Source organism: Micromys minutus (assembly GCF_963924665.1).
Source record: "Micromys minutus genome assembly, chromosome: 22".
NCBI classification, from domain to species: Eukaryota; Metazoa; Chordata; class Mammalia; order Rodentia; family Muridae; genus Micromys; species Micromys minutus.
In genome coordinates, this window is record NC_137957.1 from 3380699 (window position 1) to 3404121 (window position 23423).

At 48.0% G+C, this 23423-nt stretch overlaps 1 protein-coding gene across 3 annotated transcripts; it reads left to right on the forward strand.

The window, feature by feature from the left end:
• Nucleotides 1–718: 718 nt before the first annotated feature.
• On the forward strand, nucleotides 719–22360 carry LOC308435181 (cytochrome P450 4F6-like). 3 transcript variants are annotated; one of them, XM_080935823.1, is made up of 13 exons: nucleotides 719–796; nucleotides 1015–1213; nucleotides 9068–9212; nucleotides 11926–11979; nucleotides 12061–12188; nucleotides 13876–13997; nucleotides 17127–17397; nucleotides 17708–17774; nucleotides 17964–18087; nucleotides 20308–20441; nucleotides 20536–20600; nucleotides 20765–20847; nucleotides 21194–22360. In XM_080935823.1, the coding sequence occupies exons 2-13, from the start codon at nucleotides 1016–1018 to the stop codon at nucleotides 21369–21371; spliced, it is 1569 nt and encodes a 522-aa protein (XP_080791949.1). In that variant the 5' UTR covers nucleotides 719–796; nucleotide 1015; the 3' UTR covers nucleotides 21372–22360. The 3 variants fall into 3 exon arrangements, with proteins under 3 accessions (XP_080791949.1, XP_080791950.1, XP_080791951.1); XM_080935824.1 differs by lacking the exon at nucleotides 21194–22360 and having other exon boundaries at nucleotides 20536–20643; nucleotides 20765–20789; XM_080935825.1 differs by lacking the exons at nucleotides 719–796; nucleotides 9068–9212 and having other exon boundaries at nucleotides 1067–1213.
• The last annotated feature ends 1063 nt before the right edge of the window (nucleotides 22361–23423 follow it).

Below are 23423 nucleotides of genomic sequence, written 5' to 3' on the forward strand. Positions count from 1 at the left end.
ACAAATAACAGTTCTTCAGATGGCTCTGCCTTTATACGTGAAAGGTGGTTTTCTCTTGGAGCGCTCACCGTGGTGGTGCCTGCCAGGGACACAGAGCCCACCCACAGCCAGCCTGCATTTTCCCACAGCTTCTCTCAGCTTGACCCTTCCCACTTCCTTCCATCTGAACTCTGGCTCCTCAGCGGGGAATTTTAATCTTCAGGATCTGATCTAGTCGGCTCCAGCGCGGCTAGATTCTTTGTTTCAGAAGTCTTGTTTCCACTTGGAGGGAGAACTTGAATTCTTCCAGGCTGTGCAACTGGTGGACAGAGGCTCAGAGCCTCTCAGACCTACGCGCGCGCGCGCGGGGGGTGGGGTGGGGTGGGGTGGGGTGGGGTAGGGTGGGTGGGGTGGGTGGGGTGGGGAATACTGCCTGCTGCCCTCCAGCCTGCTGTGCAGAGGACCGCGGAGCCTGGAGAGAACGGGAGAGACTGTAAACTTTGGGTCTCAAGACACCTTTGTCCTGGTTCAGATAGAAGGTGTTGAATCCCTGAGGGTCCCCTGCTTGCCAGGGGCTGTGACACTGAATTAGCTCCAGCGGCTTTGGGTTGGCGCCGCCCCCTCATTTGGCATCCTGCCTGGCTGGGAGGAGACCACTGGGCCTGGCAGCGATTGGCTCAGCCCAGCTCATCATCCCGCGCACTCAGCAGCCAGGAACCAAAACATTTCCAGGGACGGTGCCAGACTTCGGGACACACGGAAGGCCCTGACTGAACAGTAGAAGCTCTTCTACAGCTGGGGTGGCTCTAACGGCCTGGTGATTTCCTGTGCTTCAGTCTGGGCCAGTATAGACTATAAACAGTTCCCCCCTGTCTCTCTCCTGCTTGCTTTATGTCTCTCTCCTGCATAGCCCTGGTGTCCCCTTTCCTTGCCATGTTCTAGTCCTCTAAGTCACTGTCCTTGTCCAGTGAGCCTGGAGGCCCATCTCTGCCTCCTGGGTCTCAGAATCTCACTTCTGGTCTATCTTTCACACAGGATGCTACAGCTGAGCCTGCCCTGGCTGGGATGGGGGCCTGTCGCTGTCTCCCCATGGCAGCTTCTGCTGCTGGCTGGGGCCTCCTTGTTCCTGGCTCGAGTTCTGGCCTGGATGTGTGCCTTCTATGGCAACTGCTGCCGCCTTCGTTGCTTCCCTCAGCCCCCTTCACGGCACTGGTTTTGGGGTCACTTGGACATGGTGAGTGTGGCAGTAGGTGGGTCTGGGAGTCATGAGAGGGCCAGCGGCCTACAACAGAGGTGGGGGAGGCTGAGCGAGTCCTTTTTCTACTCACAATCCCAGCAGCAGATCTAGTCCTGACCTCTCTATACCACCCTTTGAGTCCTTCCTTCCTTCCTTCCTTCCTTTTTCCTTCTTTCTTTCTTTCTTTCTTTCTTTCTTTCTTTCTTTCTTTCTTTCTTTCTTTCTTTCTTTCTTTCTTTCTTTCTTTTCCCCTTTCTTCGTCCCAGCTGACTTTGAATCACATTCTTATCAGAACTCATGTTTTGAGGTCTCCTCCTGTCGTTTGTTCAGTCATGTTCCATGTTGTTAGAGCCCCCCACACCCCCCAGGACAGGTTGCAGAGAGCAGAGCCTCCCCCTGCCCCTGTGCTGTCTTCATTTTTCATTGTTGGATTTGAGGCTTTCTAGTAGAATAAATGGGGTGTGCTCCCTTCCTAACCCACCTCTGTGGCCTCAGGCCAGTGTCTGTAGCTGTGAGGATCAGCTCTGACTCCTCCAACCACGGGGACACTCAGTGGCAGAAGGTGTGATCTCTCCTCTCCAATTCTGTAGGCCCTGACTGTTCTTTTTCTTTAAAAATAAGACTTATTTTATTTTATTTTAATGTTTGTGTTTTGCCAACATGTATGCTTGTGTACCAAGTGTGTGCCTGTTGCTCAAAGAGGTCAGAAGGCCTTGGATCCCCTGGAACTAGAGTTACAGGTAGCCATGAGTCACCTTGTATGTAGGTCCTAGAAATCAAAACCGGGTCCTCTCCAAGACAAACAAATGCTCTTAACCTCTGAACCATCTCTCCAGCCCCACCATTCCCTGTTCTTTCTTATCTAGCTTTTTATCCTCAAAATGTGTCACAGGACTCCATGTCTGAGTTAGGTCAAAGTTGAGCGCTCTGATTTCCTCTGTGGTGTTGAGTAAAACCTGAAAGTCCCGTGCTCCCTAGAGAAAGAAGGGCTCAATTACCAGGTCAGCCACTTTTCCTGTTTTCCTAGGGGGACACCACTGTGGCCTCTTCTACAGTGGCTACATATCTTGGAAAGGCTTCTTGCTCATATCCGGTGCCCCTTCCTCCTGCCGGAGCCACGGTTGGTACTTCAGTGTCCCCTGTAAAGATGCTTCCTACAGTGGCCTGCATTCAGGTGCTGAGTTCTCTCCACAGCCCTCTTTTTATCCAGCTTCCCTCTCTCCTCTCATACCTCCTCAGGACCTCCTCTTTTTCTCCCTCCCACTCCAGGACCTTCCTTCCAGTCACTCTGCATCAGGTATTGGTTTCCAGATTGACAGAACCACGTACATCACACCATTCTGTTACTAGGGTGGTGTACAGCCGGTGGGCTGGGGAATTCAGTCATGGCTCTGTGAATGCTGGCAAGGCTGACCACAGGGAGCACTTCTAACCTGTTGCTGATGGCCTGGATGAATCATGGAGAGTTTCTGATCTCCCATCAGAAGCTGAGTTCTGATGCAGAAGAGACACTCACCATGAGGAAGTGAAGGTCCAGGGCCCACGCAGTAGGTTTGACCTCAGACTTCTTTAGATCATGGCTACCTAGGCACTGCCCACCGACAGGGAGGGTCTTCTCCTCTTCAGTTCATCTTTCCAGGAGATAGCCTCACAGGCCCACCCACAGGAGTTTCTCTTAGTCCATTTCAGATCCTGCCAAGTTGACAGGGAAGCCTAACCACCTGAACTCTCTTGTTGTCAACCTGACACCCAGCTGTGTCTTCAATCATCAAATGAAGATAACAATGGGGTTTCCGCTTCACCTAACACAGTCTAAGTATCACACAAATAGTATCCCACTATTTTTCCCCAGAGTAGATGGCAAAGCCTAACTACTAGTGGGAATGCCTAACTACTGATGTTACTTCAACCAATGTCACATTAGTTACATGGTAAAGCAATAGAAGGGAAAAAAAAAATCTGTGTGCGTGTGCACAAACACATCCGTAACAAAACAGAACATAAACACTCAAGATAATTTTGATAATTGTTTTTGTAACTAAATGTATGATATTAGCTGGTAATTAAAAAATATTTATTTATTTTATGTGTGTGAGTACACTGTCGCTGTCTTCAGACACACCAGAAGAGGGCACCAGATCCCATTACAGATGGTTGTGAGCCACCATGTGGTTGCTGGGAATTGAACTCAGGACCTCTGGAAGAGCAGTCAGTGCTCTAACCACTGAGCCATCTCTCTAACCCTTAGCTTGTATTCTTAACTACTACACGATCTGTAACTCTTCTACCCCTAGTAAACATCTCTTAAGGTCTTGGCTGTTTGTCTGGAGGGATGGACTTCATCCCTGGAGAGCTATTATCACTCAGCCTGGATTGCATTGTTGGATTTCCCTATAGACCTTAACCACAGAACATGGGAACAAGAGATGCAAAAGATCTTCTGCATTCCGTGTAGATGCAGCGTTTCATCTCAACACCACAGAGGAAAACAGAGTGCGCGCGCACACACACACACACACACACACATACACACACACACACACACACACACACACACACATTTCCTTCTATTGTAGAGAAGAAGTCCACTTTTCCTCTGGGCATTTGGATCCATTACCCCTAATAACACAATAACACATCTCTTAGCCTGTGGATTTGAGAGAATAAGGAACCCAACATGGCTGAAGGGAAGGCTTAGCCTCTGACTCGATGGAGTATTTACTATATCTTTTGGCAGAAGCAGCTTCCCATTTGGAGCCAAGTCTTGTAAGTCAGTAGAACATACGTTTGTGTGAACAAGGTAGAAAACTTTTACTCGTGGGTTCCTAGAGGTGATTAGGCATCGAACCGTTCTCATTTCTTAACTTTTGAAATATGAACCCTGGTTACAGGAGAAACAGTGGCATGCACTGGACACAGATTCAGAGCATACATAGCCTACTGGGAAAGTTGTTCAGCTGTTAGTCATTTCCACTCGTTGACACCGTAGATGTCCTCTTAAAAGGCCGTTGCACACTTTCAAGCCATCTGCTTCTGGGTGGTGGGAGATGGTAAGGCCACTGAGTTCCACAGACATGGTCCCACTGCCTCACCTCAATGGCTGTGAAACGACTTCCTTCATAAGCAGCAAAATTATTCGAGGTGCCATGACGGTGGATAGAGAGAATTCTTTAAATGAATAGATGATCGTTTTGTCAGAAGCGTTACATGCAGGAAAGGCAAATTCGTAATTAGAACAAGTATCTATTTCAGTAAGGAAAATGCATGTTTATTCCACGATGGGCGTGGTCTAAGGTAGTCAGCCTGCCTCAGGTCACTGGCTGGTCTCCCCAGGGAATGGTGTTCTTGGGGGCTCAGTGTTTGTCTCTGTTGGTGGAATATCTGCCACTCGATGGTAGCTGTAAGTAGATGAGCCTGTGTTGTTGAGCCCACGTATAACTTCCATCCATGCCACCTTGGCCACTTTAGTCATAGACCCGCAGGCTAATGACAGGGATAGCGGGGGGAGATATTAACTACAATCCACAGTACAAGTACCCTATCTACCTGAACACTTTAGGCTTGTTGGAGAAAAGCTGTAGAGTTACACCCGTCCTTTTTTGGGGTGGTTCCTGTATAGCAAGTGAAAACATTTGTAAATGCCTAGGCTTCTGCTTGACAGATCGTGGGCATGCTTCATGAGACTGTAGGTGCATGCTTAGGAACGGGAGGTGTTGAAACAGGACTAGGAACCATAGGTATTTTGGAATCTTTGGTAATTTGCTGTGCTTTCTTTATCTGTGTAGGCTTGGTTCTACACATATATGCATATATACGTGTGTGTCATATACCCACATGCACATGAGCGCACACTCACACATGCACACACACGTCAGACCTCTTGCTACATGGGACAGACACCACAAGTTCTTTAAGACTGTTGTGCACATTTTCACTACGGACTCCATTTCTGGGACCTGCTGAGTTTTGAGCCTAGTGGTGAGGGTAGACTCCACTTGGCATCAGAGAGTTCTTGCTTGGCTTCTCTTTCAGGAAAGCCCTTCTTGGTTTCATAGACAACACTGTATTAAGTTTTTCAGACAAAGGTGGGAAAAATGGTTCAGGGAGTGGGGTTGAGTATACATTTGATATTATATGTGGAGAGACATCTTCCTCGGGTAAAAGATTCTGAGAGTTTTATGCACTCGGGTCTTCTGTTCATCTCATTTCAAGTTATAGGATCTCATTCTTTACTGAACTGTGCCCTCGCATTAACCATTGACGCTCTTTGACCTAACGTTGCATTGTAAATCTTTCAGTCGTATGACAAGGGCTTGTGTTTGGCTTTCAGCATCTTCAGGCCTATGGTTGCTCAAAATAGAATCTTAGGGACTCATATCTTTAATCCCAGCACTCAGGAGGCAGAGGCAGGTGGATTTCTATGAGTTTGAGGCTAGCCTGGTCTAGCCTGGTCTACAGAGTTGGTACAAGTGCTACACAAAAAAGGCTACATGGAGAAACCCATCTTGAAAAACAAACAAACAAACAACAACAACAAAAGTAAAGCATGAAGAGAACCCCAAGAACAACAGAATCTCTCCTAGGACACACTTACAGGCTTTGGTCATCTTCAGAACTGGAGCTGAAAGGTAAACTCACTTTCTTTCTGTTTGCTGTTTTACACAGAAGCATGGAACACACCAGCCAGCACCAGTCCATTGCTCTTCCCAGGAAGTGTTAAAACGTTCGGTATCGAGTCATTACCTTCCTTGCTCCTCACAGTGGGTGAATCAAGAATACTGAGTGCATTTATTCTGCATAGTTCTTTAAGCAGTTCACCCATTGGCTACTAGTGTTTTCTAGGTCACCAAGACTTCATCGGTGGTAGAAGTTATTTTCCGTCTTTGTGATAAAACACTGTGACCAAAAGCAACTTTAGGAAAGTTCCAGGGGAAAAGCATTCATCATAGTGGGGAAGGATGATAGGAGGAGCAGGGGGCAAAAAGCTCACTTCCCATTAGAAAAGAGACGAGGAGAGACAGACAGACAGAAACACATACAGAGAGAAAGAGAGAGACAGAGAGACAGCGACACACAGACAGACAGAGACAGAGGTACACACAGAGAGACAGAGAGAGAGACAGAAAGACAGACAAAGACAGACAGAGACACACAGAGACAGAGAGAGAGACAGAGAGACACACAGAGACAGAGAGACAGAGATACACACAGAGACAGAGAGACAGAGATACACACAGAGACAGAGATATACAGACACACACACACACAGACACACACAGAGATAGAGAGACAGACAGACACATACACATACACACACAGAGACAGACAGACAGACAGACACACACACACACACACACACACAGAGAATAGGAAGGTCCCATAACTTCTTCAAACAGCGCCACCTACTGGTGATCTACTCTTCCGATAAAAATATGGGCCATTGGTCATTAAAACCACTACAACAGCTTTGTTTCATGAACTGCAGTTAGTGTCAGATTCCAGTAACCCACTAAACAGAAATATCCTTATAATTCTCTTTCTTTAGAACCACTCCTGGCAGCACACTTTGCATTAGTCAAGGTTCTCTATAGGAACAGACTCAATACAAAGTATTTATATTCTAAAAGGAACTTACTGGGATGACTCTCAAGTAGTGGGAGATGGGCAGGGGAGATGGGCAGGGGAGATGGGCAGGGGAGATGGGCAGGGGAGATGGGCAGGGGAGATAGGCAGGGGAGATGGGCAGGGGAGCTGGGCAGGGGAGATGGGCAGGGGAGATAGGCAGGGGAGATAGGCAGGGGAGATGGGCAGGGGAGATGGGCAGGGGAGATGGATAGGTCAACAAAGACTGTCTGCAGACTAGGTTGAGAGCCAAATAGCTTCACAGTTCACAAAAATGGATGCTTCGCTGTCTAAAGCTACTGATAAAGATGTTGAAGATGCAGGGAAATTTGCTGCTCATCAGTAAACTCTGAAGGTCGGAGAAGTTGCAGTCTTATGTTAATGAAGGAGAGACTCACTCAGCCAAAACATCCCCTCTGAGGACCTTTTTACATCTTCGGCGCTTTCCAGAAAGCGCTTCTCTGAGGGAGAATCTTTTCTCCTTTAATTCTTCTTTCTGGAAACAAACCCTTTCACAGACTCACTCAGGGATAAACTCTTAGTTAGTTCCAAGTTCTGCCACAATGGAGATCAAGTAACCATCCCGGTCTCCTGATCACATCTAGCTTAGATTCCCTTCAGGATTCAGCCTAAAGTTCCTGCCAACTGGATTTTCCTTGACAGTCATTGGGAAAACTTCTGCTTTGGATGAACTCAGCCATCCATGTATTCTGGTGACTTGGTCACAGTGATGTTGCACCGTTTGGTGTCATGGAAGCTCCTGTCCATCCATCCCCGACATCTCTCTCCTGTACGAAGCCTCCAGCCATTCTTTCTTCCTTAGCTTCATGGACATCTTTTTCCATTGTCCCCGTCACTGCCTGCTCCTCATTTCTCTCACCCTCAGATCTTTCTCTCCACAGCTTTCTGCTGTTCTGCCTCTATCATCCTCTCCAGAATCTCTTCTTATTGTTCTAGGATTCACTTCACCGATTGCCCACCATTTCCCCATGGCCACTCTGTGTTCACTTCTAGGTTCTCCTTCCCTGACCTTTCCATGCTGAAGCGCCTGCCGCCTTTCCTGCTTCTCTCCTCTCTTTCCCAGGGCCTTTTCTGTGCATGAGGATCCAGCTCCTACATTGACCACCAGTTCCCTCCTAATCACACTCCCCTTTGCACCTGGGGACAACACTCTAGGTGTCTTGAAGCATCCTTTGCTTCAGAGCTGCAGAGAAACTTAACCAGTGATGGGGTGAAATCTGTTGAGTTCACACTGAGTTTACATGAGGGGTAGGAGAGAGGAGGGTGGACATCAGAAGAACCTGATGCAAAGAATCTGATAAACACACAGAGAGGCAGACAGAGGGAGGGGTCAGAGGAAGAGGGGGAGAGCAAGAGAGATAAGGACAGAGAATGACAGAGAGAAACAAATGGGACAGATAATTCTCAGTGGAATAGGTTGACAGATACACTCATACATTTATTTAATATCTAATATATTTTACCTCCATCATTTATCTATTATATATCCCTGTGCCATTTACTTATCTATTAAGTATTACATTTATAAATCATTTGTATATTCATATATTCATATTTATTAATCAATCAATAATCCATCCATCCATCCATCCACCCACCCATCCATCCACCCACCCATCCATCCGTCCATCCATCCATCCATCCATCCATCTGTCCATCCATCCATCCACCCACCCATCCATCCACCCACCCATCCATTCGTCCATCCATCCATCCACCCACCCATCCATTCATCCATCCATCCATCCACCCATCCATCCATCCATCCATTCATCCATTTATCCATCCATCCAGGAAATAGAGGTTAGAGAGATGGCTCAGTGGTCCAGAGAACTTGCTGCTCTTGCAAACAACCTGACTTCAGTTCCCAGAACCCACATCAGGCAACTGACAACAACTACCTGGAACTGCACTTCCAGGGGACCTTTTTCTGGCTTCCATGAGCATCTGCATAAAATGTGTAGGCACACACGTATGCAAATAATAAATCAGTAAATCTTAAAAAGAGAGACAGAGTAGGCTTTAGAGATGATAAATAGATACATTAGTATAAAAAGTGATGTGCACATTTTAATCCACATTGATTCAGCAAGAGCCATAAATGAATGAGCCACTTAGATGAGTCGGAGTGGTGTGGGATTTGGTGGGTTAGAGTGGGAGCCTCTGAGGCACCCTCTCAGGATGAACTTCAACCTTCTCCATCTCCAGGTCAAGAACAATGAAGAAGGCTTGCAGTTGTTGACTGAAATGAGCCACCAGTTTCATGATGTGCACCTCTGTTGGATTGGGGCCTTCTACCCCATCCTGAGGCTTATCCACCCCAGGTTTATTGGCCCCATACTCCAGGCCCCAGGTATTTATTCAAGGATCACTGTCTGTTCCCTTCCTTTTCTATTGCGGTAAATATTAAAAATCAATCAATCAATCAATCAATCAATCAATCAATCAAACAAACAAAACCCAGTGACCCGTTCCAGCATGTCACTGCTCCACGATGACCCCAGGTATTCTCTGACCCGAGTGGCTTCTCCCACATTAGTTCTGGCACTGGCGACCTGCGGGCCATAAAGAACTATTTACCTCAGCTGCAGCCACCCTCTGTTTGTATCTCTCCTGGCTGCCTCTCTGCTAGCCGCAAACTCTGCCCACACTCCAACCAGCCCGGCAAATTCAAAACTCCAGAAACTTGTAATTTATCAATGGCTTTATCTCAGATTTACTCAGTAAAATTTACACTCCCCAAAACATCCACATCATAAACTCTGAGCCAAATGATATGATATAATCTGCCCGTCTAGACAAGACAAATCATCCTGTATTCATAGCTACCCTTGGGTAATTAAGGCCACATGGGTACAAGTCATCTTCTTCCTTCTCTACCATCTTCTCCTCTCACTTCTCTCTTCCTCTTTCTAAAACCTTGTTCCCACCTACCCTTTCTTCTTATCCAATGACAGGCCTTGTGCCTGCCCTCTTTTAATTTCAGCCACACTTTCCCCCCAGCTCTCCCTATCCCTGCACAGGTCAGGCTGACACAAACCTGACTGACCCTGGACAACGTTTCGGGTTTCTCTAGAACAGAGGTCTGTTCAACGTGAATGGGGGAAATGCATCCTGGTGTGGTCTTAGCAAAGAAAGAACATCTACTGGCATGGGGCATAGCTTTGTGGTGAGGCAATTGTCTGCCATATACAAGGCCTTAAGCTGCATTTCTAGGCACCGAAAAAATTTTAAAAATCTGCAGGCAGAAAAATCCAGGGAGAATGTTCTTGAACACAGCTGGATTCAGGTCTGAAAAACGCTGCGGGAGTTCTTTTCTCTTATTTCCGTCCTCCTCTGTGGTGGCTTTGCTCTCACGGAGGGAAAGATTTCCTGCGCTTCAGGGAAGAGTTCTGAGACTCTCCTACCTTTGCCTCATTTGGGCAATAGGGCAGATTCTTCATCCACTGTGACTTGATTGTCTCACGCTGTTTTTGCCATAAAATGACAAATAACCCGTACCTCAAATCAGAGTGCAGTCTTAAACAGAAGCAGAGTAAAAATGGACGTGTGTGTCTTCATAGCTCTGTCTTAAATGAAAGCAAAAGGCTGGAAGAGGAACGTCATTTGTGTACTCAAAATACAATCTGTATTTTGTGATCCTTGGCAAAACATCTCTAGTAATGAAGTGGAATAAATGTGGAGATCTGCTGGCTGTAGCGTGCGCTCCCTTAAGGCCAGCAGTACAGCGGCAGAGGCAGAGGCAGGGAGACTTCTGTGCATTCAAGGCCAACTGGTCTAAAAATTTATCTTTTCACAAGTAAACAAATAAACAAACAAACCAATGTAATGACTGTTGTGTCATAGGAATCAGAATATACCATGGCTAAACGTTATTATAATCATTCATCATTTTATAGGGTCATTGGGATAATCAGACCAATTTATTTGGACATTTCTCAAGAGGTTGTTACCTCTTTTTTTTTTTTTTTTTTTTAGGATTTATTTATTTATTATATATGAGTACACTGTAGCTGTCTTCAGACACACCAGAAGAGGGCATCAGATCCCATTACAGATGGTTGTGAGCCACTATGTTGTTGCTGGAATTTGAACTCAGGACCTCTGGGAGAGCAGTCAGTGCTCTTAACTGCTGAGCCATCTCTCCAGCTGGGTTGCTACCTCTTGAAGTAGAGCAGATAGACCAGAACTGATCAGAACAGAGTGTTTGGAGTTCAGGAAACTGGTGCTGAAGGAGGCACAGGACACACTGAGGTCTGCACCCATCCTGGTTCAGTGTCTTACGCCTTCAGCCCCTCCTCAGGGGCTGGAAGTGGCTCAGGAAGGAGAGAGGCTGAGTGCCTCAGAGGATCTGATGGGTCAGCTGTGTGGAGGGGGCAGTGGTAGCTCTTCAAGGGGACCACATGGGGGGGGGAGCAACCTGTGGTCTCTGAGGATGGAAGAGCCCTTAACCCTAAATACTTAATTCTTAGCATGGTGTAAAGGAAGTTATCTAGGCGTTCTTTCGTATGTCTAGGTCACATTTGAGGCATGAATGGGATATATTAGATTCCTATCCGGGGCTATCTGAAGGGCACAATTAAATCGTATCAGACTGTTGTATGACCATGTCAGATCATATGGTATCATCTCAGAGAAGATCATATGTGTTGTGTTCATACCTGTGTTCTTCTTATGTGCAGGGTATGTCAGGGCATGTCAGGGCGTGTCAGGGCATGTCAGGACGTGTCAGGGTATGTCAGGGCATGTCTGAGAGCTGGAATAGACAGTGTGTTCCAGGTCTCTGTTAAAGGCATTTATTTAGGGTGTGACAGTTAGATGTGGGGGCTCGATGGACCCTGTAGCAGCCGTGTGAGGGTGTGCTGAGGCATGTTGTGCTGCCAGCCTGGTCTGGGCCTGCCTCACCTCCTTCCTCCTCCCCTTTTCCTTTGTCCCTGTCTCCTTCCTGGCTTGCTGTGCTTGGGGGTAGGGGGAGTGCACAGGTGTGGTTTGGAGCTTGAAATCTCCGCCCACTCCTGAAGTTCCAGTTTAAACTCCATGGCCCTGACTGTCCTCCCTCATGACAGCTGCGGTGGCCCCCAAGGAAATGGTTTTCTATGGCCTCCTGAAGCCCTGGCTGGGTGAGTACCTCAGGGTCAGGAGATGCCCTTTCGGGCGGGAGAAGGTGCCACCCTTGCTCACTGCCATCACTGCCCGCCCAGGGGATGGGCTGTTGGTGAGTTCTGGCGAGAAATGGAGCCATCAACGCCGCCTGCTGACACCCGCATTCCACTTTGACATCCTGAAGCCCTATGTGAAAAATTTTAATAAGAGTGTGAACATCATGCACGTAAGTCTGTATGTATATGTGTCTGTATGAGAGAATGTATGTATATGTGTTCATATGAGATAATGTATGTATATGTGTCTGTTTGAGTTAGTTCTTTTCAACATTAAAATTATTTATGTAAATATAAAGTTATAAATAAAAATATAAAATTGCATATATATTTGAGATAAGTTTTTTGAGACAAGGTTTCTCTGTGTAGCCCTGGCTGACCTTGAACTCACTCTGTAGACTAGGCTAGCCTCAAACTCATAGAGGGTTGTCTGTCTTTGCCTTCTGAGTGCTAGGATTAAAGGCATTTGCCACCACTGCCTGGATATATATTTGTTGTATGTTTGTGGGAGTTTTGCCTGCATGTATTTAGTCCTACCACCTGGTCCCCCCCATATGTATACCTATATGTATATGTTATTGTATGTGTACTGCGGTTTTGCTGCATAGATGACTATGTGCTTGTGGGACCCAGAAGAGGGCACTGAATCTCCTGTTACTGAGTCACTGTGTAGGTGATGAGAATAAAGCCCGGGGTCCCCTGTGAAAGGAAGCGTGTGCTCTTACGTACGCCACCTCTACAGCCCCACTGGGGCAGTTTCTGTAGCTCTGTACCAGTTAACATTTATCATAAAACGGAAACACTGCGCCAGCTCTATGATCTGTGTTCTCTGTTGTAATTTTCACACGGCCATGAGGTAGAAATGGCTCTGACAGTTTCGTGACGGACGATGAAACTGGAGAAATATAGAGGTTGAGGAGCTCGTCCAAGCTCACCAGAGATAGCCACCGAGTATGGCTTCTGGGGCAGCAGGCGAGGTCACATGACTTTCAGGAACCGGAAAAACCTTGTTGTGGTGTGGTTCAGCCCTAGCACAAACTTCTTATCTAAGGGATTTCAGTTTATTGTAAACAAGTAGTTGTAGGGTGGCCCAGCTTTAGCCCAAGAGATTTCTGTCAGCAAGAGATAAATAAAGTCAACGATAGGTCAACAGGCAGAGCAAGCAACCGGTGGAGTGAACATAGAGAGTAGAAAGTTTAAGGGTATCTAAGAGGATGTTTTTCCTTCAGGGACGTAGGATGTCCAGCTGGCTGCTTTCTCCACCTCTCTGAGCTGGCTAATAGTGTCTGGCTCCCGAATCTTCGTCGGTAAAATTGAATGGCTGGGATTTTTGTTTTTAAAAAAACAAAATGAATTGTGGCTGAAGGTTTACCAAGTGGGAACCAGGAGAGGGAAATGCAAAGAGCATATAGAAGTTAGAGTTGAACTCAGAGTTTCCCCAGACTTATGTTTCCTTCTACCTAAGCCTGGCTTATTCTGGAAGTAGGTGCTTGGGGTAGAGGCCCCAGTGCTGCGTGTATGTGGTATGTGTGTGTGATCTGTGTGTATGTGTGTGTGTGTGATCTGTGTGTATGTGTGTGTGTGTGATCTGTGTGTATGTGTGTGTGTGTGTGTGTGGTGTGTGTATGTGGTGTGTGTGGTGTGTGTGTGCCTGTGGTGTGTGGTGTGTGTGTCTGTGTGTGTGCCTGTGGTGTGTGCTTGTGTGTGTGGTGTGTATGTGGTGTGTGTGTGCCTGTGGTGTGTATGTGGTGTGTGTGTGTATGTGTGGTATGTGTGGTGTGTGTGTGGTATGTATGTGTGTGTGTGTTGGCCAGGAGCTCAGAGCCAAGGCCCAGTTCTGCTCCCTTCTCTGGTCAGGCCAAGTGGCAGCGTCTGACCTCCAAGGGCAGTGCCCGTCTGGACATGTTTGAACACATCAGCCTGATGACCTTGGACAGTCTGCAGAAATGTGTCTTCAGTTTTGACAGCAACTGTCAGGAGTGAGTCACACTCTTTGCCTGGGACCCTGAGCATGGGTGGAAGGAGAAGGAGGTTGGGAAGGTGTGGGTCCCCTGCCCCCACCAGCCATAGCTCACCAGCACCAGCCGTCTCAGGATGCTAAGGAGTTGGAGAGCAGGGTCTTCAGCAGTGGTGAGTGACGCTGGCATGAATGATCTGGGGGACCGTTTCAGAGGACAGCTCATTTGGTGAAACAGTGGGGCTAGCTAGCTCAAGTCAGGGGACAGGGAGAAAAAGAAACAAGGGAGGAGGTGCTGCAGCAGGGGCAGGGACCTTCCAGTCACATCAGCAGACTGCTGATCATGGGAGTTTTTGAGAAGCCAACTCTCTGCCTGGGATACAGAAGCTTAGCCTTTGTCTCTCTGGAGTTTCAGGTGGAGCCTGGTTTGGGTAGGGAGCAGCCCCACTCCTGCTGTGCTCCCCAGAGCTGTCTGGGCCTGGGTAACACTCTACGACCCTCATCTGGGAATCATGGGGAGGGAGGACTGGCCAGAGAGAACAGAAGGGACTCCCTGGAGGATGTGGGTCATAACTGGTATTGAAGGACAGGGAAGAGGTGGGGGGGGAGGAGGAAGGGGGGAGAGAGGGAAAGGGAAGGAGGGGGAGAGGGAGAGGAGAGGGGAGATGTCCTTTCCAGGAGGTAGGATTGTTTGGATAAAGGGAAGGAGATATGGTAAGCAGGCAAGGAAGGGGATCTTGTCAATGTCTGAGTGAAAGAACTCAGGAAGGAAAGGCTGACTTTGCTCCAGGTTTCAAGGTTTCAGTCCTTCGTGATAAGTGGGAAAAGGCTACACAAAGCCCCTTCCGTGAAGAAGGCCAAGTGGTGGAGAGGCAGAGGCTTGTCCTAACAAGCTTCTTCTTCCATATCCCATTCCTCCTTCTGGGCCCCTGTGGGATGAGACTGTCGACATCAGGGTGGCCTTTTACCCTCGAATCAAAACTCCGGGAAAGCCTTCCAGAGGAACACAGAAATATGAGGACTGGGGTATCAGTAAAGCTTTCCGTGAACGACCAAAGACTTGAGTTCAGGTCCCTAGCACACCATCAAAGCAAAACCAGGGTGACTGATATCTGCAGCTCAGTGCCAGGAAGAGATTTAGATGGGGGGAATCCCTGGAGGTCATAGATTAGCAGAATCAATGAGCTTCTGGTTCAATGAGAGAGAGAGAGAGAGGGAGAGAAAGAGAGAGAGGCAAGGAGGGAAAGAGAGAGAGAGAGAGAGAGAGAGAGAGAGAGAGAGAGAGAGAGAGAGAGAGAGAGAGAGAATATGAAACTCTTAATCTCAGAATCTCAAGGTTGTGGGTTTGAGCCCCACATGTAACCTTGAGGCCACCAAATGTAACCTTTTGTTTTATTGTTTTGCTTCTGCTACTTTGTGAGGGCTCTTCTAACTGTCTCCCATTGTTTCGTCTGGTTATCTCACAACTGTCTTCTCTAGCCCTACTGTCTTAGTTAGGGTTTTATTGCTGGGAAGAGATACCATGACCAAGGCAACTCTTACAAAGGAAACATTTATTTGGGGCTGGCTTACAGTTTCAGAGGTTCAGTCTATTATCATCATGGTGGGAAGCAAGGCAGCATCCGTGCAGACATGGTACTAGAGAAGGAGCTGAGAGTTCTGGATCTTGATCCAAAGGCAACAGGAAGAAACTGGCATCTTTAGGCAGCTAGGTGGAAGCTCTCTTCCAAAATGGGTAGAGGAGACCTCTAAAACCCACCCCAACAGTGACACACTTCCTCTAACAAGGCTGCACCTCCTAACAGTACCATGCTCCATGGGCCAAGCATATTCAAACCACAGCACCCACTCTTCTGTCTCCCGGAATCTCTCCTCTCGGCTACTCCTTTTTTCTCAGCCTCTCCTGAGAAGCTCCTCTTCTATTTCCGGGGTTCCAAGAGACACAACCAACAGTGAAGGGCATAGGGGCCTTTAAAGGGCCAGGCACACAAAATAACTCATGCTATTGAGAGCAATGAAAGAAGATACCTGATGTGAACTTCTGGACTCTGCATGCACATTTACATGTGTATACCATTACACGTACATCAGGCAACTACATGAACATGTACATACAAGAAACACACACATACTGAAAGAAAGGTATAATTTATTTAATCTAAGCTGATAACCAAGGCTAGTAATCACAGGGCGTTAAAGTGCCCCCCTGCTTTCTCTCTCTCACATGGAGTTAAACAGTGCCCCACCCCCACTGCCTTTCTGTATCAGTTACTTTTCTGTTACTGAGTGTGATAAAATACTACGAGCTTTGATCTGATAGCAGGAACAGTATATTTTGGATTACAGCTCTAAAAGGGGAAGTCCACAATGGCAAAGAAGGCATGGTAGCTGGTGGCTGAAGCAGGAAGCTACCTGATCACATTTCAGCTGCACCCAGGAAGCAAAGAGCACAGACTTCAAGTGGGGCTGTAATGTCCCAAAGTACACACCTGCATCCTGAGGGTTCTATAAGCTCCCCCAAAGTGTCTTCAACTGGGGAAAAACAATGTTTCAACACATGAGCCTCTAGGATACGCTTCTCCTTAAACTATCTTCCTCCCTTCTCTCCTTCATCTCTTAATGGTATTTTGTCTAGGCTAGTTTAGAATTGAGTAAGTACTGCAGGCTGGATTTGAACTCACGAAATTTTTGCTTCCATTATCCAAGTGATAGGACTGCAGTCACAAGTCAGCACATGCAGTTAGTGGACAGATCTTAAGAATGCTGTGTACCTATCAAGAAGGACACGAATTCCATTTCGTTTTCCAACTGGGAGTCATAGTCCCAGCTGAGATGGGCCAAGTGACCCTGTAGAGGAGTGTCATATAGTCACAGGATGCAAGGGACCTGAAGAGGAGGGTAGGAGTTTGATACAGAAAACAGGACAGAGTTGTAGGAAATCAGGAAAGAAAGATGGAACAGATGTTGAGTGAAAGGGAGATAGGACAGTACCGTATCTACCTTCCAATACTGGAGCACAAGGTCAGTCATGGGAAGCTGGAAGGAGAGGTTTGCTTGGCTAGATCCCATTTTTGGATAAACCCTGGTTCTGGGTGGAACTTCTCTGAGCATTCACAAGTGTTACATTTTTTCTCTCTGGCTTGCCCTGCAGGTCTCCCAGTGAATACATAGCCGCCATCCAGGAGCTCAGCTCCCTCATAGTGAAACGTCAATACCAGCTCCTCCTGCACGTGGACTTCCTGTACTACCTCACTGCGGATGGGCGGCGCTTCCGCAAGGCCTGCAACCTGGTGCACAGCTTCACGGATGCTGTCATCAGGGAGAGACGACGCACCCTCTCCAGACAAAGCTCCGATGAGTTCCTGAAGTCTAAGACTAACTCTAAGACTTTGGACTTCATTGATGTGCTCTTGCTGGCCAAGGTGGGTGCATGTGGGGTTTGAACTGAGAACTTAACCTTGACATTAAATGTTAGATAGAAGTTAGACTGGATCAAGAGAAAGCAATATGGTGTTTACAATAACTGAGAACAGGATACAGAGACATTTTAGAGGTGACTGTTGAACATTGTATGAAGGAGCAAACAACAGGAAATTGAGAAACTGCAGGACAGGCTCTGGAGGGGATAGCGAAGGATGTCCTGTGTGCCCCGTGGGTATCAGAGCCTGTCTCAGATCAGCTTCAGGAGTTCTCAGACACGAAATGAGTTGAGGTTCCTGGTTTTGTCTTCAGGATGAACATGGGAAGGGGCTGTCAGATGAGGACATTCGGGCAGAGGCTGACACCTTCATGTTTGGAGGTAAGGGTCTCTGCGTAGGGTTACAGTGAGGGCAAGAGTCTCCCAGTTCCAATGAGGTATTGTGGGGAGACACCAGATCTTCCATTCGGCCTGCCCACTGCTTTGCTTGGGGACATGGATGCTCAAGTACTGTTTACTCTGGGGTGCTAAAGCAGCCCAGACACCCAGACCTTCCTGTCTCTCCCCCAGGCCATGACACCACGGCCAGTGGGCTCTCCTGGATCCTGTACAACCTGGCGAGGCACCCGGAGTACCAGGAGCGCTGCCGGCGGGAGGTGCGGGAGCTGCTGAGGGACCGAGAGGAGATTGAGTGGTGAGCTCAGAGCCACAAATATAGCTGTGAGCTGGAATGGTAGCTGGTACTTTTGATTGATTTGCTTATTTATTGTGTGTGTGTGTGTGTGTGTGTGCGCGCGTGTGCGCTAACCACACATGTAGAGGTCAGGAACTTTCAGGGATTGGTTCTCTCTTTCTACCATGTGGGTTCTAGAGACTGAACTTGGCTTGTCAGAATGAGCAACAAGTCTCTTTGCCTGAGGAGCCACCCACCTGACCACCCTTCTAGTTCTGTAGTCCAAGCTGCCCCTGAACTCAGCATCCCCTCTGCTGTGTCTACCTCCTGGGAGTCCCTGACAACCAGAACATTGTTTCTTACATCTGTACTGGCTGCCCCTGCGAATTCCTAGATCATATCCTCTGTCTACTTTTCTCTTGGGTCATGTATCCTTTGCTTGTTGCTTGCACAATTCACACACACACACACACACACACACACACACACACACACTCATGGTAACAGACAGACAGGATCCTAGAGATTCGTGAATGACTTTTTTGAACACTTTTGTGGTCCATGGTATCTTCAGACATATAGATTCTTCATCCTCATGAGTAACATATTGCCCCTTTCTTCTGGTCTTTAAGTTCAAGCTTTTGGAATTTTAAAAGTTTCTGGTTGTCTGTCACAAAGATGTTGTTATGGTATTCTATTTGGACTTGGTGGATTTTTTTATTCTCCTTAATCAGTCTGGTAAGGAGTGGGGCAGATGGAAAGTTGGCAACTGGGTACAGCGCTGCAGTCAGTGGTGTCCCCCAACTAGCTCAGTTGTGGTTACACGTTTATTCTCACCACAAAGACATGGCACAGCTGCATGTGGTAGATGTAATAATGACCTTTATAGGTCCAGTGTTTAGATATAGCGAAAAAATTCTAGTCAGGGTAATGTGACTGGTCTGCTAGTTAGAGCAGATGACATTTATTTCTAACTTACTTTAAAAACGATTGGCTTTTATTTCTGTCTCTAAGTGGGTGTACACATGATTGTGAGCGTCCTTGAAAGGTGTCAGATTCCCCGGAGCTGGAGTAATAGCTCGTTATGAGCTGCTCTCTGTGGGTCCTGGGAAGTGACGTCGTCTGGAACAGTGGTGAGCACCTTACTAACCTGCCAAGATGGTCTCCCTGAGCTGGGCTTCCGACTCGATGTGCAGCCTAAGCTGGCCTGCAAATGCAGATCCTCCTGCTCCACCTCCTGAGTAGTGAGTGCGTCCATTTAGGTTTAACGGTCTCCCATGTAAATACATAGGAACAGTTAAAAACATCCTCTTTGTTTTTGGCAACGGTATCTTTGGATAAGTATGTTTTTTTAAAAAAAATATTTCTAAAATATTAATATCGAGTGAGTTTCTCCACTAGCTTCTGTTTTGCTTCTCATGGTTTACTCTTTGATTCGGGGTTGAGGATGGTGACTCACTTCTGTTCTCTCAGCACTCATGAGGAGGAGGCATAAGGGTCAGTTCAAAGCCATCCTCGCCTATACAGGGAGTTCAAGGCCAGCCTGGGCTACACGAGACTTTGTTGACAAAAACAAGACAGCATACATCCCGGCGTGGTGGTACAAGCTTAAGTCCAGCACTGAGTTCAAGGCCAGCCTGGTTTACATGGAGTTCTGGGATAGCCAAAGCTACATAGTGACACACGTGGCTGGGATGAAGGTTCAGTGGACAGCAGGGGGACTTCAGTTTGACTTCCCAGAATCCATGTCAAAAGCTACCCCAACGCTAGAACACAGGGGGGCAGGAGAAGGGATTGTGCAGTTCAGCCAGTCTAACCAAAATACACAGTTCTCATGTTCAGTGAGAGAAACTGTCCCAAAACAGAAAATGTAGAGGGATAAAGATGACCTCAGGTGACCTCTGGCATACACAACACATACACACACAAATAAAAATATGAACAAAATACCTTTGATTCATCTTAAACTAACTTTGGTTTTGGACTCAAGATCACAGAGAAACAGTAAGAGTTTCAGCAAGTGGCAGTGAGGCTGGCCAGTACTGTGTGTGTGTGTGTGTGTGTGTGTGTAGAGGTTAGAAGACAATTCTTGGATAGGAGTTGGTTCTCTCTTTAACACACTGTGTGGTCTGGCTACTGAATTCAGGTCGTCAAACATGGGTGCTAGCCCTCTAATGACAAGCATTGTAGCAGGCTAGGGCTTTGTTTTTGCTCCTGGATAACTGTGTGGTGGTTCCTCAGGGACGACCTGGCCCAGCTGCCCTTCCTGACCATGTGCATCAAGGAGAGTCTGCGGCTGCATCCCCCAGTCACGGTCATTTCCCGATGCTGCACCCAAGACGTTGTGCTCCCAGATGGCCGGGTCATCCCTAAAGGTGTGGACTGTATGCGGGGGGGGGGGGGGGGGGGGGGGGGGAAGCTCCTGGTGGTGCCCAGGGGCGGCACTGACTTCCTTTTCTTGTTCAAAAGGAAACGACTGCATCATCAGCATCTTCGGGGTTCATCACAACGCTTCAGTCTGGCCAGAACCTGAGGTGCGACCCCACCCACTGTCCAATTCTGGAACCCGGGGAAGAGGTGTGGTCCTTACCTGGAAAACCAGAGCTGTCACTCTTCTGTCTCCGTAGCCATCTTTTCTGGGACTGGCTGGGTATGCATAGAGACTTGACTCATCAGCCTAGTCTCGGTTGACCTGCAGGTTTATGACCCCTTCCGCTTTGACCCAGAAAACCCTCAGAAGAGGTCTCCTCTGGCTTTTATCCCCTTTTCTGCCGGGCCCAGGTGAGGTGAAAGGGCTTGGGATGACTGAGGGGCTGACAGAGGGGACAGGGGAAGTTGGGATGGTTCTGGGTCTCCTTTCCGGCCTCTACTCAGGATATGCGCAACGGTTTAGAGAGCCTGGGCTGGAAGGTGAGAGGTGCTCAGAGCCCTGCTGGTCCTGATCTGTCTTGGGATCTGAGTTTGAGAGAGCTTTGGGAATGGCGACGCAACACTTGGTGTCCCAGGAGCGGCAGTGCACATTCTGTCCCTCAGGCTGGCGAGACGTGAAAGGGACCAGGTCAAGTTCAAACCTTGGGAGCTGGTTAGGTCTCATTGCACACAGAATCCCCCCTCCGTCCTCCCGCAGGAACTGCATAGGACAGACTTTCGCCATGAACGAGATGAAGGTGGCGCTGGCGCTGACGCTGCTGCGTTTCCGCGTCCTGCCAGGTGACAAGGAGCCGCGCCGGAAGCCTGAGCTGATCCTGCGCGCGGAGGGCGGGCTGTGGCTGCGGGTGGAGCCGCTGAGCGCGGGCGCACAGTGACCCTGCCGGCTCAGTGACTTTCCTCTGCGGATCCCAGAGTAAGCAGAGTCTCACCGAGAGCCAGCAGAGGGCGGTGAAGGACAACAGAGACTCTGCAAGCCTGGCTGTGAAGTGGGGGAGGGCTGGGGTCTGAGTCCAAGAGCCTTTCTGGGTGACCTACCGGGCCTGCGGACTTTGGTGATAGGGAGGCACCGTTGATGTTTAAGCAGGAGACACGGTTTCCTGGCAGATTTGTGGCAGTTTTCTTTTTTCTTGTGTTTTTGAGTCAGGGTCTCAGCGTTTAGTGGATAGAGCAGGCTGGTCGGGAACTCTCTGGCCTAAGCACCCGAGTGGTGCAGTTAGAAAGTGGGCCACTGTGCCCGGCACACCTGAAGGTCTGTTTATTAGAAATGTTGGGAAGTTTCCCAGGAGAGAAGTCTGGGAGCCCTTCAAAATGATGTCAAATGATGTCCAAGGCTTGTGATGTTTAAGACCACCGAGGCAGCTTAAACGTAAAATGTCATCACAGTGCAGGCTTCCCGTGTGCTGGTGTCCTTTCAGGTTCCCACTTACTCCTCTTGGGGCTGGGGAGGTGGCTCAGCGGGGGGGACAGGAGGATCCCAGGGCCTCACTGGCCTGCCAGCCTTGCTGACTCCGAGCTCAGGTTCAGTAAGGGACACTATCTCAGGAAATAAGATGGACAGCTGAAGACAGCTAACACAGACCTCTGGCCTTCTCATGATCATGCCTGTATGTGCCTCGAGTGGGCGCATGCGTGTGTGTACACACACACACACACACTTATACACACATACACACATACATACACAAACATACACACACATACATACACACATACACACACATATACACACATATACACACACATACACACACACACACACACACTTTTCTGTCTCTTCTGGGATTTGATTTTTCTTGTCCTACCAGGAAGTCATAAAAACAGTTTCATGTGCTGATGGCTGACTGGTCTGGGCTATATAGAAAAGTTGAGGCTAGCACTGTGAGACCTTGTCTCAAAACGTAAGACAGAGTTTTATACATCTTTGACTTGAGAAATGACTTTAGAGCAAAAATACACACCTTTAAAAAAATTCTCTAGTGTTCCTGTCTGTAGAGTGTCTTTGGGTTTCGGCATAAATATGGTTGATGCCCAGGCCTTGCACATGTTAGGGCAGTCCTCCACCGCTGATCTACACACCTTCCTGGTTCTTAGGTTTTCCATGGCGAGTGTGTGTGTGCGTGTGTGTGTGTGTGTGTTTCTGTGTATGTGTGGGTGTACATGTCTCTCACTGTGTGTCTGTGTGTATTTTCTCTCTCTGTGTGTGTGTTTGTGTGTGTGTTTTCTCTGTGTGTGTGTGTGTGTTTCTGTGTATGTGTGGGTGTACATGTCTCTCTCTGTGTGTGTGTGTGTATGTGTGTGTGTGTGTGTGTGTGTGTGTGTGTGTGTAAGAGGGAGGGGTGAGGGAGGGAGAGAACTCATGAGCGGGTCCACAGGAGTGAGTTCCTTGCCTGAGAGAAGACACACGCATCACACACGGTGCCTGTGTAGTGATTCTGTGTCCTGCAGCAAAGAGGTCTTCTGGGGACGTTCCTGTGGTAGATTCTTATTCTGACATCTCCTTGTCAGAAAAGCATTTGGGTTCTCAGAACCCACCTGTCAAGGCTGTCCTGAAACACATTGCCTGGCTTCAGTGGCTTCTGGTAGGCTGGTGCAAGCCTTCAAGTCTCCCATTGAGCTCATATCTTCATGCCAAAGCAGTAGTGTGTGACGTTGTTGACAGTTTCTGCCACCTCCAATGGCCTCTGTGTGCCCTTAAAGTTGATGCTGGGAAAATGGTTCCCTAGGTGTCCATTTTGCAGAAAGAAATGCCTTCAGCAGCATTCTCAGTCCAGACTTCCTCCTTTCAAATTTATGCTGTTTCAAGATGGAGCCATGAGCGACTGGGGTCTCGCCTTCAAGGCACCTGCTGGATTGTCCTGGTCAGGATAGGGGGTTTCTCTTTAATGGGTTAATTTGAGCGTGACAGCTGTTTCCTCCTCAGCCCCCTG

Coding starts and splice junctions, on each gene's coding strand:
- LOC308435181 (XM_080935823.1), top strand. CDS start 1,016: ATGCTACAGCTGAGCCTGCCCTGGCTGGGATGGGGGCCTGTCGCTGTC. Junction 13,998..17,126: donor TTTGACAGCAACTGTCAGGA/GTGAGTCACACT, acceptor CTTGCCCTGCAG/GTCTCCCAGTGAATACATAG. Junction 20,442..20,535: donor TGGCCGGGTCATCCCTAAAG/GTGTGGACTGTA, acceptor CTTGTTCAAAAG/GAAACGACTGCATCATCAGC.